General features: G+C 48.7%; 1 protein-coding gene across 5 annotated transcripts in view; it reads left to right on the forward strand.

Moving 5' to 3' along the window:
• STARD9 (StAR related lipid transfer domain containing 9) overlaps positions 1-12,704 on the forward strand; it is a 106,851-nt gene that overhangs the window by 61,175 nt on the left and 32,972 nt on the right. For all 5 annotated transcript variants that reach the window (XM_029078391.1, XM_029078395.1, XM_029078394.1 and 2 more), the window contains 3 exons: positions 628-705; positions 1,231-1,302; positions 9,605-9,784. In XM_029078391.1, coding sequence (XP_028934224.1) covers positions 628-705; positions 1,231-1,302; positions 9,605-9,784 — 330 coding nt within the window. The remainder of the gene's footprint in view (positions 1-627; positions 706-1,230; positions 1,303-9,604; positions 9,785-12,704) is intronic.

Genomic DNA, 12,704 nt, shown 5'->3' on the forward strand with positions numbered 1-12,704 from the left:
TTATTCATATTAATGTCTGCTCCCCCTCTGGACCATAAGCCTATTATGGGCAGGAAATATGTCTGCTAATTCTGTTATATTCTCTCAAGTGCTTAGTACAATGCTCTGCACAGAGGAAGTGTTCAATAAATAAGATTTATTGATTGATTGCTCTCAGGACATCCCCCAGCCTCAACACTGGTGAAATCCATTCCTCCAGGCTGGCTTCCAAACTCTCTTCCCTCTCCCTTCCCACCCAGCCCTTTCAGTTGACTTGCCCCCTGGGGTTTTCCTTCCTTGAATTAGCCTATCACTGACTTGGTGGATTTGCTCTGAAAGAACATCGTACTATTTTTGTTCACTGTTATCTCCTTGAAGTTGAGTTTTGCGATTCTTATTTTACTGTATAGCAGGACCTGGGCAGAGAAGAGATCAGGCTGCTTCTATTTAGCAAACTCCTTTTCCCTTCCTACTGCAATTGGACAAGTCCCCTAATAACTTGTGGGTAGGGGACTGTCGTGTTGTATTTCTCCCAAGTGGTCAGTACTGTGCTCTGCATAGGGTAAAAAAAATGGATTGATTAATTGATGACTCCCAATCGCTGGAGAAGCCATTGACCCTGAGCCTCACTGACTCTTTCTGTTTCAGGATGCAAATGTGAAACTGATCAGAGAGCTGCGTAAGGAGATCGACTGCCTGAAGACCATGCTTTTGAGTTTGGAAATGGTGCGTGGAGGGTCCCGCACTCTCCTCCGGTACTCCCCCTCGCAGCCCACCTTTACCTCTGGAGCAGAGAAGCGTTGGGCTCAGCGGGCATGTTCCCATGGTTAGGCTCCAGCTTCCAGGCAGCCGGGAATGGGTGGAGGAATGGAGGCTGAGGAGTAGACTGATCCTCTCTGCACTGTCAATGCTAGCAGTAGGCTTGTAGTCTTAGGTGGCCCATTTTGCCTGAGACCAGTGGCTGAGAGGGGGCTTTCTGAAGTTGGAGGTGAAGCAGGGCCCCTTCTGTGGAGTCCAGAAATACTGCCATGGGGAGGAGAGCCTCTTGGTCAGATTTCTGCCTGTCCTGTCTTTCCCTAAGTCCACAATAGCCAGAGAGTTGCAGCTAGCAGGATCAGTTCTGCTCCTTTCCTTCCCTAGGGGTTTGGTTAGGAATCCCCAGTTCTTTCCCTAATAATGATCCCTAGAAGACACCTGGACCTCCCCTCAGGCTACTAGAGACTGAGCTCTTCGCATCCTTCTCTTGTCCAGAAGAACTTCAGTCCCCTCTACAATGGCAGGAACAGAAGCTTGGCTGCACTGGTTCTCCAGAATGAGTTACAGGTGGGTGTGCTGGGGGTTGGGTGTATTTGGCTGGGTGTAGAGCGCTCAGTGAGCTCCCTAGTTCATTTTCTTTCTCCCGAGATTGGGCAGGCAGGTTCACCTCTGCACCTTTAAATGATTTCTTCCACTACCAAGCCACAGAGGGAAGGGCAGTGGAGTAGATGGACTATTTTTAAAGTGGGCATTTGTCCTGTTTTCACCCAGACAGTCCATTTTTCAGCTGGTCTGTCCCCTATCCAGTATGGATGCCTGTATTTCCAGTATTTTGTTTTTAAGGGTTCATCCCCCTCCGTGCCCACCCCCCATCTGCCACTGAGTTCTGAAGTTTGAACACGGCACCCATGTTGATCCCGACCTGGGATGGAAGCACAGTGATATTGGTGCCAGTGGGGCCCTAGGGATCCCCTGACTGTGAGCCCATTGTGGGCCGGGATTGTCTCTCTTTATTACTGTATTGTACTTTCCAAGCGCTTAGTACAGTGTTCTGCACACAGTAAGCGCTCAATAAATATGATTGAATGAAGGAAAGAACAAGAGTTTGAAGTTCAGGTGAGGTTGGTCCACTTTGCAAAGTGGAGCACGTGACATCACTTTCCTGTGATGAACTTGGATCTATCCCAATTGATCAATTATATTTTTGGAATGCTTGCTACGTGTAGAGCACTGTACTAAGCCTTGGAAGAGTATAATGCAACAGAACTAACAGATACGTTCCCTGTCCATAACGATCTTACAGTCCCATCACTGAGAAGAGTGCTTGTCACATAATAAGAGCTTACAAATACCATAATAATAATAAACTTACTGTAATGTCTGCTATCTCGAGTGCCTCCAGTGGCCACCCTGGCTACAGGAGGGGTGGGTTTCAGGTTGCCTACTGGAGCAGAGAGGTTATGGTGGGTGAGAGGGTAGTGGGTTTAACCACAAATACTGGGCGTAGCCACAGATACTCCCTGAGGCCATATAGTGGTCTCAGAGGGACTACTCTTCTTCATTGTCCTCAGAATTTCTGTCATGCTCCTGTAGACAAGGTCCTATCCCATGGCTCTTCATTCCTGGTGCCCTGGGGCTGATGTTTTCCAAACCCAGGGAGAAAGAGGGGAAGGGGAAAGCTACACCCCGCTCTCTGGGTGATGGAGAGCCTTGAAGTGGGTGAACACTCCCTGGACTCGGTGGGCAGGCCCTCAGATTGCTCTTTTTGGCAGGGAGATGGGAGGAAGGAGCTGATGGAGCCTGACCCCGAGGGAGAATGAGGCCAAACAGTGCTGGCCGCCTTCTCTTGCAGGAGGTGGGTGTGAGCCTGGCCTAGCCATGGGCCCTGAATCTCCCCTATTCAGTCAACCAATCAATAAATCATATTTAGGGAAGAAGCATGGCCTATTGGATAGAGCACGGGCCTTGGGAGTCAGAAGGACCTGGGTTCTATTGCTGGCTCCACCATTTGTCTCTTGTGTGACCTAGGGCAAGTCATTTAACTTCTCTGTGCCTCAGTTACTTCACCTGTAAAATTAAGACTGTGAGCACCATGTAGGATAAGGACTGTGCCCAACCTTATTCGCTTGCATTTATGCCGGTGCTTAGAACAGTGTTCGACACATAGTAAGCACTTAACAAATATCATTATTATTATTATTATTTATTGAGCACTTACTAAATGCAGACCACTGTACTAAGTGCTTGAGAGAGTATGAAATAACAGGTTTGGTAGGCACATTCCCTGCCCCATATGAGTTTGCAGAGAGACAGGCATTAATTAATTATGATTATGGACATTTTTGCTGTGGAGCTGAGGGAGAGGTGAATAAAGAAAGCAAAACCAAGCACAAGGGTTGATGCAGAAGGGAGTGGGAGAAGGGAAAATGAGAATTTAGGGAAGGCGTCTTGGAGGAGTTGTGCCTTCAATAAGACTTTGAAGGTGGGGACAGTGACTCTCAGAGGGAGGGTGTGCCAAGTCAGAGGCAGGACACAGGTGAGAGGTTGGCAGCGAGATAGAAGATGCGAAGGTGCAGTGAGTAAGATAGTATTAGAGGAGTGAAGTACGTGGCCTGGATTGTAGAAAGAGAGCATCAAGGAAAGGTAGGAGGAGTAAAAGTGATTAAGTGCTTTAAAGCCAAATGTAAGGAGTTTCTGTTTGATGCAGAGGTGGATGGTCAACCACCGGAGGTTCTTGAGGAGTGGGAAAACGTGGACTGAACCGTTTTGTAGCCAAATGATCCGGGCACCGGAATGAAGTATGGACTGGAGTTCGAAGAGACAGGAGAAAGGGAGGTCAGCAAGAAGGCTGATAAAGCAATCAGGGCAGGATAGGATGAATAACAATAATAATAATGTTGGTATTTGTCAATGTGCTGGGGTGGATACAAGGGAATCAGGTTGTCCCACGTGGGGCTCACAGTCTTCATCACCATTTTACAGATGACGTAACTGAGGCACAGAGCAGTTATGACTTGCCCAAGGTCACACAGCTGACAAGTGGAGCTGGGATTAGAACCCAAGACCTCTGACTCCCAAGCCCATGCTCTTTCCACTGAGCCACACTAAATGATTGGATTAACATGGTAGATGGAGAGGAAAGGGCAGATTTTAGCAATGTTGTGAAGATTTAGCGACATGTTGACTACGTGGATTGACTATGTGAAAACGTGGATTGAATGAGAGAGATAAGTCAAGGATAATGCCCAGGTCGTGGGCTTGTGAGGCAAGAAGGATGGTGGTGCTGTCCACAGTGAGGGGAAAGTCGGGGAGGACGGAGTGTGCATGGGAAGATAAGGAATTCTGATTTGAGTTTAATGTGAGATGTCCATGGGACATCAAAGTAGAGATGTCCTGAAGGCAGGAGGAAATGCGAGACTGCAGAGAAAGATATCAGGGCTGGAGATGAGAATTTGGGAATCATCTGCATAGATGTAGTAGTTGAAACAATGGGAGTGAATGAGTTCTCTAAGGGAGTGGAGAATAGAAGGGGACCCGGTCCCAAGCCCTGAGGGACTCCCACAGTTAGTGGGTGGGAGGCAGAGGAGGAGCCTGCGAAAAAGTCCGAGAATGAGTGGCCAGAGAGATAGGTGGAGAACCAAGGGAGGGGTCCGTGTCAGTGAAGCCAAGGTGAGATAATGAATCCAAGAGAAGCGGGTGGATTGACAGTGTCATAGCTGAATAGTCAAGGAGGATTAGGATGGAGTAGAGGCCAATGGATTTAGCAAGATGGAGGTCACTGGTGAATGTAGAGAAAGCTGTTTCTGTGGAGTGAAGGAGGCAGAAGCCAGACTGGAGAGGGCCAAGGAGAGAATTGGAGGAGAGGAACTGGAGACAGCAGGTGTAGACAACTTATTCAAGGAATTTGGATAGGAATAGTAGGAGGGAGATGAGGTGATATCTGGAGAGAGCCAAGGGAGAGTTTAATTAGGATGGCGAGACATGAGTATGTTTGAAAGCGGTGGGGAAAAAGTCACTGGAGAGCGAACATTTGAAGATGGCAGTCAGGGAAGGAGAGGGGGGCAACAAGTGGTATGAGAAGATGCGAAGGAATGGGGTCAGAGGAAGAGGTGGATTTTGAAAGAAGGCAGAAGCTCTCCTCTTGAGATAATGCTGGAAAGATGGGAGAGTCAAAGAAGGGCCTGGAGAGGAGCAGAAGAGATTTTAGGGAGATCATGCCTGATGATTTCAATTTTCTCAATGAAGTATGTGACCAGGGTCATTAGGGGCAAGAGATGGGGGAGGCAGGGGATTTGAGGAGGGAGTTGAATATCTGAAACACCTGGTGAGGGTGACGGGCATGGGAATCGATAAGGATGGAGAAATCATCTTGCCAGGCCGAGGAGAGGGCAGAGGTAAAGCACACAAGGATAAACTTGTGGATGAGGTCTACTCGAGGTCTAGATTTTCGACTGCAGAAATGCGAAGGAGCAAAGGACTGTGGAGGTGATCCAGGGCTGGTACGAGACCGATGAAGGGTTGGGGGTTAGGATAAGGATTCCTTGCTGACCTCCCAGCCTCCTGACTCTCCCCACTCCAGTCCATCCTTCACTCTGCTACCCGGATCATTTTTCTACTGTTCAGACCATGTTTCCTCTTGCCTCAAGAACTTCCAGTGGTTGCCCATCCACCTCCGCATCAAACAAAACCCCCTCCCCATTGACTTTAAAACATTCAATCCCCTTACTACCTCACCTTGCTACTCTTCTACTGCACAACCCAGCCCACACCCTTTGCTCCTCTAATGCTGACCTTCTCACTGTACCTCGATTTTGTATACCTCACCTCTCATCTACGTCCTGCCTCTGACCTGGAACGCCCTCCCTCCTCATTTCCGACAGACAGTTACTCTCCCTGCCTTCAAAACCTTATTGAAGACACCCCCTCCCCCAAGAGGCCTTCCCTGATTAAACCCTTTCTTCGTCTCCCACTCCCTTCTGTGTCGCCCTGACTTGCTCCCTATATTCATCCCCTCTCCCAGCCCCACAGCATCTACGTACGTATCTGTAATTTATTTCTGTTAATGTCCGTCTTCCTGCCTCTAGACCATTAGTGTTTTGTGGGCAGTAAATGTGTCTGTTTCTTGTTGAACTGCGCTCTCCCAAGCATTCAGTACAGTCCTCTGCACACAGTAAGTACTTGATACGATTGACTGACTGAGGAGCGGTAGAAAGCGGGCGGCAGAAGGGATGTCAGGAACATCTGCGTGGCTTTTGAAGTCCCCAAGGATCAATGTAGGGATGGAGAAAGAGAGAAGAAATGGGAAAAAGAGATCAAAATGATTCTAAAAGTTGGAGGGTGGGGGTGGAGGTGGGAGGCGGTAGATGACCGTGACTAGTATCTGCAGCGGGTGGTAGAGGCGAATGATATGAGAAGCAGCATGGCGCAGTGGAAAGAGCACGGGCTTTGGAGTCAGGGCTCATGAGTTCGAATCCCAGCTCTGCCACTTGTCAGCTGTGTGACTGTGGGCAAGTCACTTAACTTCTCTGTGCCTCAGTTCCCTCATCTGTAAAATGGGGATTAAGACTGTGAGCCCCACATGGGACAACCTGATTCCCCTGTGTTTACCCCAGCGCTTAGAACAGTGCTCTGCACATAGTAAGCGCTTAACAAATACCAACATTATTATTATTATTATTATGTGGATTTCAAAGGAGAAAAAGGAATGGATGGAATAGTATGAAAGCAGCAGCACCGGGGAGCGAGAAGGAGGCCTACACCTCCCCTTTCCCAGTGAGTCTCGGGGAATGGGTGAAGATGAGGCTCCCTCTAGGGAGAGCAGCAGGGGAGACTGTGTCATCAGGGGAGAGCCAGCTTTCAGTAATGGCAGGGAGGAGCAGTGACTGGATCAGGAGCCGGCCAAGGATGAAGGGAAGCTTTCCCATAATGGAGTGAGGATTCCACAGAATGCACTTGACTGAGGCTGGAGGGAGTGTTCGGGGATAGGAGATGGTGATGAGGGAGTTGGATGTGAGTGAGCTGATGGGGGCCGGTGCAGGGGGAAGGGGATGACATGAGAAGCAGAGTAGATCGGTGGAAAGAACACAGGCTTGGGAGTCAGAGGTCATGAGTTCTAATCTCAACCCCGCCGCTTGTCAGCTGTGTGACTTTGGCCAATTCACTTCACGTCTCTGTGCCTCAGTTCCCTCATCTGTCAAATGGGGATGAAGACTGTGAACCCCACGTGGGACAACCTGATCACCTTGTATCCCTCCTCCCAGCGCTTAGGACAGTGCTTTCCACATAGTAAGCGCTTAACAAATACCATCAATATTATTATTATTATGGTGGGCTGTGTCCTGTCTGAGTACCCTGGGGGTCCGGTCCTCACTACGATGACCCAGATGTTACTGGGTTCCTGCATTTATGCTGAACAGCGCTAGGCCAGAGACATGGCCTAGTGAAAAGGACACGGGCCTGGAAGTCAGAGGGTCTGGGTTCTAATCCTGGGCCCTCCACTTGCTTACTATGTAACCTTGGGCAAGCCACTAAATTTCAGCATGCTTCAGTTTAATCTGTAAGATGGGGATTCAGTGCTTGTTCTCCTTCCTACTTTGATCGTGAGCTTCATGAGGGACCGGGATGTGTATGACCCGATTCACTTATGTCTACCCCAGATTTACCCAGTGCTTAGAACAGTGCTTAGTAGTCCTGTAAGTACTTGATAAATACCACGGTAAGCACCTAATAAATCCCATTTAAAAAAAGGGTCTGAAAAGGCCCGAGCCCAAGCAAATAGGCAGTTAGGGATATTCCACTGTCCAGGCCCAGCAGTGCCCATTTTCTGCCTCGGTTGCTGCTCTCCCAGAACAACGAAGATGGCCTCCCACAGTAATTCCGAGAGCTCACGTATCTCGGGACGCCTGAAGCCATAGGGCAGGGGGTCGGGCCCAGGTCACGGTGGTCCTGGATCTGTGGCTTTCGGAGTCCTGGAAACCACAACGATAAGGGCCCCTCGTGGGCATCTGGGTTTTCTAATAAAGAATGTTGGGCATTATGGTGAGTTACAAAGGAGAGGCTGGAAAGGGCCTTTCTTTGGGAGTTGTTTAAAGCAGGAGAGTCTGGTTTTCTGGTGGGTAGAGTGGTCTTGCCCAGAGGCAAGAGAAGGACAAGATGGTCTCTTGAGGTCCAAAATTCTACAGTTCTGAGATTCCCTGTCCCTCCCTTCCACCCACCTCCACAACTCCTCCATTCCCCTCTTTAATACTCCACTCCGATGCCTGGAAGAAGAGAATCTCATGGCTGAGTCTGAGGTTTCCTTTTCCTGCCACAGCAAGTACCAGGAGCTGGCACTGGAACTGATTCATTCCTTCATTCACTCATTCAATCAGTGGTATTAATTGAGCGCTTACTGTGTGCAGAGCACTGTACTTGGAAAATACAGTTCAGCAATAGAGACAATCCCTGCCCACACCGGATTTACAGTCTAGAAGGGATACTGGAGCATCAGGAGGAAGAAGGACAGGGCAGGGCAGAGTGTTCTATTATTCTATTATTTTCTTTCATTTATGGTATGTTACGGGCATACTGTGTGCCATGTATTATCGTGTAATAATAATAATAATGATGATGGTATTTGTTAAGCGCTTACTATGTGCCGAGCACTGTTCTAAGCACTGGGGTAGATGAGTTTGCCTTGGTGAGCCAAACTCGTCTCATAATAGAAATGCTTGTTGGTGAAATAGTTTCAAAATGTTTTGAAAGTAAAATGTGTTTTATAGTCACTGTCAACCCAAACTATTTCATGTTAATTTCTTACAAACTACTCCACTGTCAGTTTTTCCCAACTTTGATGTTTATTTCCCAGCCAGAGGAGTATTTGTAGACATTTTAACCAAATTACTGGGACTCACAGTCTTAATCCCCATTTTCCAGATGAGGGAACCGAGGCACAGAGAAGTGAAGTGACTTGCCCAAAGTCCCTCAAGATGACAAAGTGACAGAGCCAGGATTAGAACCCATGACCTCTGACTCCTAAGCCCATGCTTTTGCCCCGATCCATGCTGTCGTGTGCGATCCAATCCCGTCTCCCGCATGGTTGCCCGCAGTCTGAGTGAGAGAGAGAAAAGATATTGAGTTCCCATTTTACAGATTAGGAAGTTAAGGTGCAGCAGGTGATTGACAGAGATGGGATTAGGACCCGGATCCCTTGACTCGCAAACCTGTGCTCTCTCAACTAGGCCCCTCAGTATTGGGTTTTTGCAGGGGTAGGGTGAGGAGCTGGAAATAAAACACGAGGGCATGAGGAGTCACTAGTGACAAACTTCCTCATTTGTTCCTCCACCCAGGCTGGGGAGGCCTGTGGGCTTTCTGGGGGCTGCAGTGGTGGGAAAACTTAAAGCTTGGCTAGCAGCACGGGCTAGTTGAAAGGCCTCACAGGCCTGGGAGTTAAGATAGCTGGGCTCTAATCCCAGCCCTGGCAATTGCTTGCTTTGTGACTGTATGAAAGTCACTTGAACTTCTCTGCACCTCAGTTTTCTCATCTGTAAAATGGATATCAATTTCCCACTCCCACTATGATTTACTCCCTGTATTCACCACCCCCGGCCCCAAAGCACTCATGTCCCGATCTGTAATTTATATATTTCCATGAATGTTCGTCTCCCCATCTAGACTCTAAGCTCGCTATGGGCAGGGAATGTGTCAGCTTATTGTTGTATTCTTCCAAGGGCATAGCACAGTGCTTTGGATGCAGTAAGCGCTCAGTAAATACGAGACTGACTGACACTTGGAAAATATTATCATCATCGTTTGATTAGCAGGAGACAAATACAGCCAGACTGGTCGTACTCTTTCTCTAAATCTAATTCCTCTCTGTGTCTCTTTGCAGATAGGACATCAGACCCAAGAGTGGGCTGAGATGTGGAGCGCTTGGGACACCCTCCTGAAGCAGTACCAGGTGGATGGGATCATGGAGAAGGCTGGGGAAGCCACGGACCCCAGCCTGCCTCACCTGCTAGCCTTGGATAGTGACGTGCTCAGCCCAGGAGTTGTGCTCTATCGCCTTAGGGTGAGGACTAGAAATAGGCCCCCTGGGGGTACAAGGCTCCGTCCATCTCTCTGGCCTAAGTGGCCAGGAGGGAAAGGTCCAGGGCCTGGTGATGAAGAGTCGCTGGCTTCGAAGTGTCCATGTTGACATGGCCCCTCTTGCTGCAAAGTCGGACTCTTCTGCTTTTGTGCTAAATATCAGGCTGGGTTGATACCTTGGGAGGGGGAGTTGGTTGGGAGTGGTGGTTTGAGTTTAAGGACTCCTGGCTCCCTCCCCAGCTCAGCTGCTGACACTCCATGTGATCTTGGGCAAGCCACTTCCCCCCAGTGGGCATTGGGGAACATTCCGCTATCACCGCAGATTTAGCGTATCCGAAACAGAACTCCTCATCTTCCCTTCCCAGGCCTTCCATTCACTGTAGACGCCACCACTATCCTTCTTATCTTACAAGCTCATTATCCTCAACTCACCTCTCCCATTCAACCCACATATGATCTCAGCCAAGTCTCTTCCCCTCCCTGGACTCTGGGGAGAGGAGCCGGGGGTCCTGTGTCCAACGGTGAGGCTCAGTCCACTTGGCCCCGTTCACTTAGCTTCCCGAAAGTCATTCTTTGTTTTCCCTATGTCTACCCAGCAGTGTTTGAAAGGAGCTAACTTGGCTTTAACTTTTCTTCGGCTCCTCCTGATGCTCTAAGCAGACAAGGAATCTGATGGGGAAAGAAGTTTTGGCTGAGCCTGCTCTACTCCTTTGCTCTGTGGGAAACCTCACTGACACTCTTGAAACCCAGGTTAAAATGGCCCCGTCTGCTTCTGCATCCAGATATATCTGGCTGAGTGGCAGAGCCGGGGTTAGAACCCATGACTTCCTGACTCCCGGGCCCGTGCTATATCCGCTCTGCCGTGCCGCTTCCCGGGGTGGGCGTATAAACCAAGGGGTGAGGCATCCAACTGAAGGCACGCTGTGCGTGTGAAGGGTAGCACATGGAGGTTTTTGGGTGGTGCAATGGCGAGGACCTGTCTCAAGCTGCAGGTTGCCAAGCCCTGGTTTGCCTTCACTCTGTCTTTGTACTTTTTCTCTCTGGTCGCCTCTAGAATGGGCTACGTTGTTTTGTAAAAGGTCATCTTGGGGAGCCGTTTATTGTTTATCGATCAATCGTATTACTGCGTGCAGAGCACTGAATTAGGTACTTGGGAAAGTACAATCCGACAGAGTTGGTAAACATTATAAATAATGTTGGTATTTGTTAAGCGCTTACTATGTGCAGAACACCGTTCTAAGCGCTGGGGTAGATACAGGGTAATCAGGTCATCCTACGTGAGGCTCACAGTCTTCATCCCCATTTTCCAGAGGAGGTCACTGAGGCCCAGAGAAGTGAAGTGACTTGCCCACAGTCACACAGCTAAGTGGCAAGCAGCTCACAGTCTACAGGGGTAAACAGACATTAAAATAAATTAGAGAAAGGGGAAGTAGTAGAGTATATGGATATTTACGTAAGTGCCGAGGGTCTGGGATGAACGTTCAGAGAGCTTACGAGGAACACAGTCGAGTACGTAGTTGATGCAGAAGGGAGGGCAGATAGGGGAAATAAGGGGTTAGTCAGGAAAGGCACCTCAAAGCCTCTTGGAGACGAAATTTTATACGAGAAGAGTGGTGGATTATCAGTTGTGAAAGGGGAGGGAACTTCAAGCCCTAGCTTGTTGTGGGCAGGGAATGGGTCTGTGTATTGCTGTATTGTACTCTCCCAAGCACGGAGTACCATGTTCTGCACACAGTAAGCACTCAAATACATTTGACCGACTGACGGTTCAGCACTGGGATAGTTGAAATTGAGGTACAAAGAGTAGGTTTGCTTTAGGGGAGAACAGTATGTATGTTGGGGTGTAATAGGAGATCAGCGAGATAAAGCTTTTGATGAGGAAGTAGATGATCAACGATTGGAAATTTTTGAGGAGTGGGGAGACATGAACTGAACATTTTTTCAGGCAGATGATCCAGGCAGCAGAGTGAAGGGTTGACTGGAGAGTGGAGAGATAGGTGAGGTTGGAGATTTCCCAGCAGATAGATATGATGGGATCGAGCGTGTGACCAAGGTGGTGAGTGATTGAGGGCGGGGTGGAGTAGGAGGTCAGAAGAGTTGGTGAGTGAGAGGAAGCGGAAAGGTCACTGGGAACATTGGTGTGGACGTTGAAGTTCCTGAGGATCCATGTCAGGATGGAGAAAGAGAAGGAACGTGAAAAGGGATCCAAATGGTTTAGAAAGTTGGGCCTGGTGGGTGGTCGATAATGGAGATGAGTAGTTGGAGTGGCGATAGACGTGGCTGGCCACATCGTCGCAGCTGAGGCGAACCGAGTCATCACTTCAGTGCCTAGTATCCCACCACGTTGCAGAGCCTCAGCCTTCAGATGAGATCGTATTTTGTTCTAAGAGCTTAGTCCAAAGAATTATTCCATGTGGATGCTCAATATGCATTAATACTATTACTTATCTGAGCAGAGTGAAGAAGTGTGGTCTCTCTATGGCAGAGTTGCGGTGCAGAATGCCGATTCTTGCTGTGGTGTTGGGGGGAATCATTAAGTGGAGAATTCCCTTCCTATTTTTGTCATTTTGCTGTTATGTCCTGGGGATTTGTTCTAGGAATTCAGTTAGGAAGCAGCCTCTCACAAAGCATGGATGTCACTGATTTCTGTCTCTCTCTGGCACATGCATATGCTTTCTTTCTCTCTCTCTCTCTCTCCCTCTCCCTCCTCTCTCTGTCTCTTTCTCTCACGATCTCTAATGCTCCCTGTCTCTCAAAAATAGTAGTAATATTATTTATTAAGTACCTATTGGGCACGGTACTAAGTGCTGGGAGAGAATACACAGGTGGAAATTAGTCTTGAACCCTGTCTCTCAGGTGGCCTTGTGTCTCACTCTTGCTCTCCTTTCCGATTTCTCTAGGTC

Source organism: Ornithorhynchus anatinus, chromosome 13, assembly GCF_004115215.2.
Source record: "Ornithorhynchus anatinus isolate Pmale09 chromosome 13, mOrnAna1.pri.v4, whole genome shotgun sequence".
Taxonomy (NCBI): Eukaryota; Metazoa; Chordata; class Mammalia; order Monotremata; family Ornithorhynchidae; genus Ornithorhynchus; species Ornithorhynchus anatinus.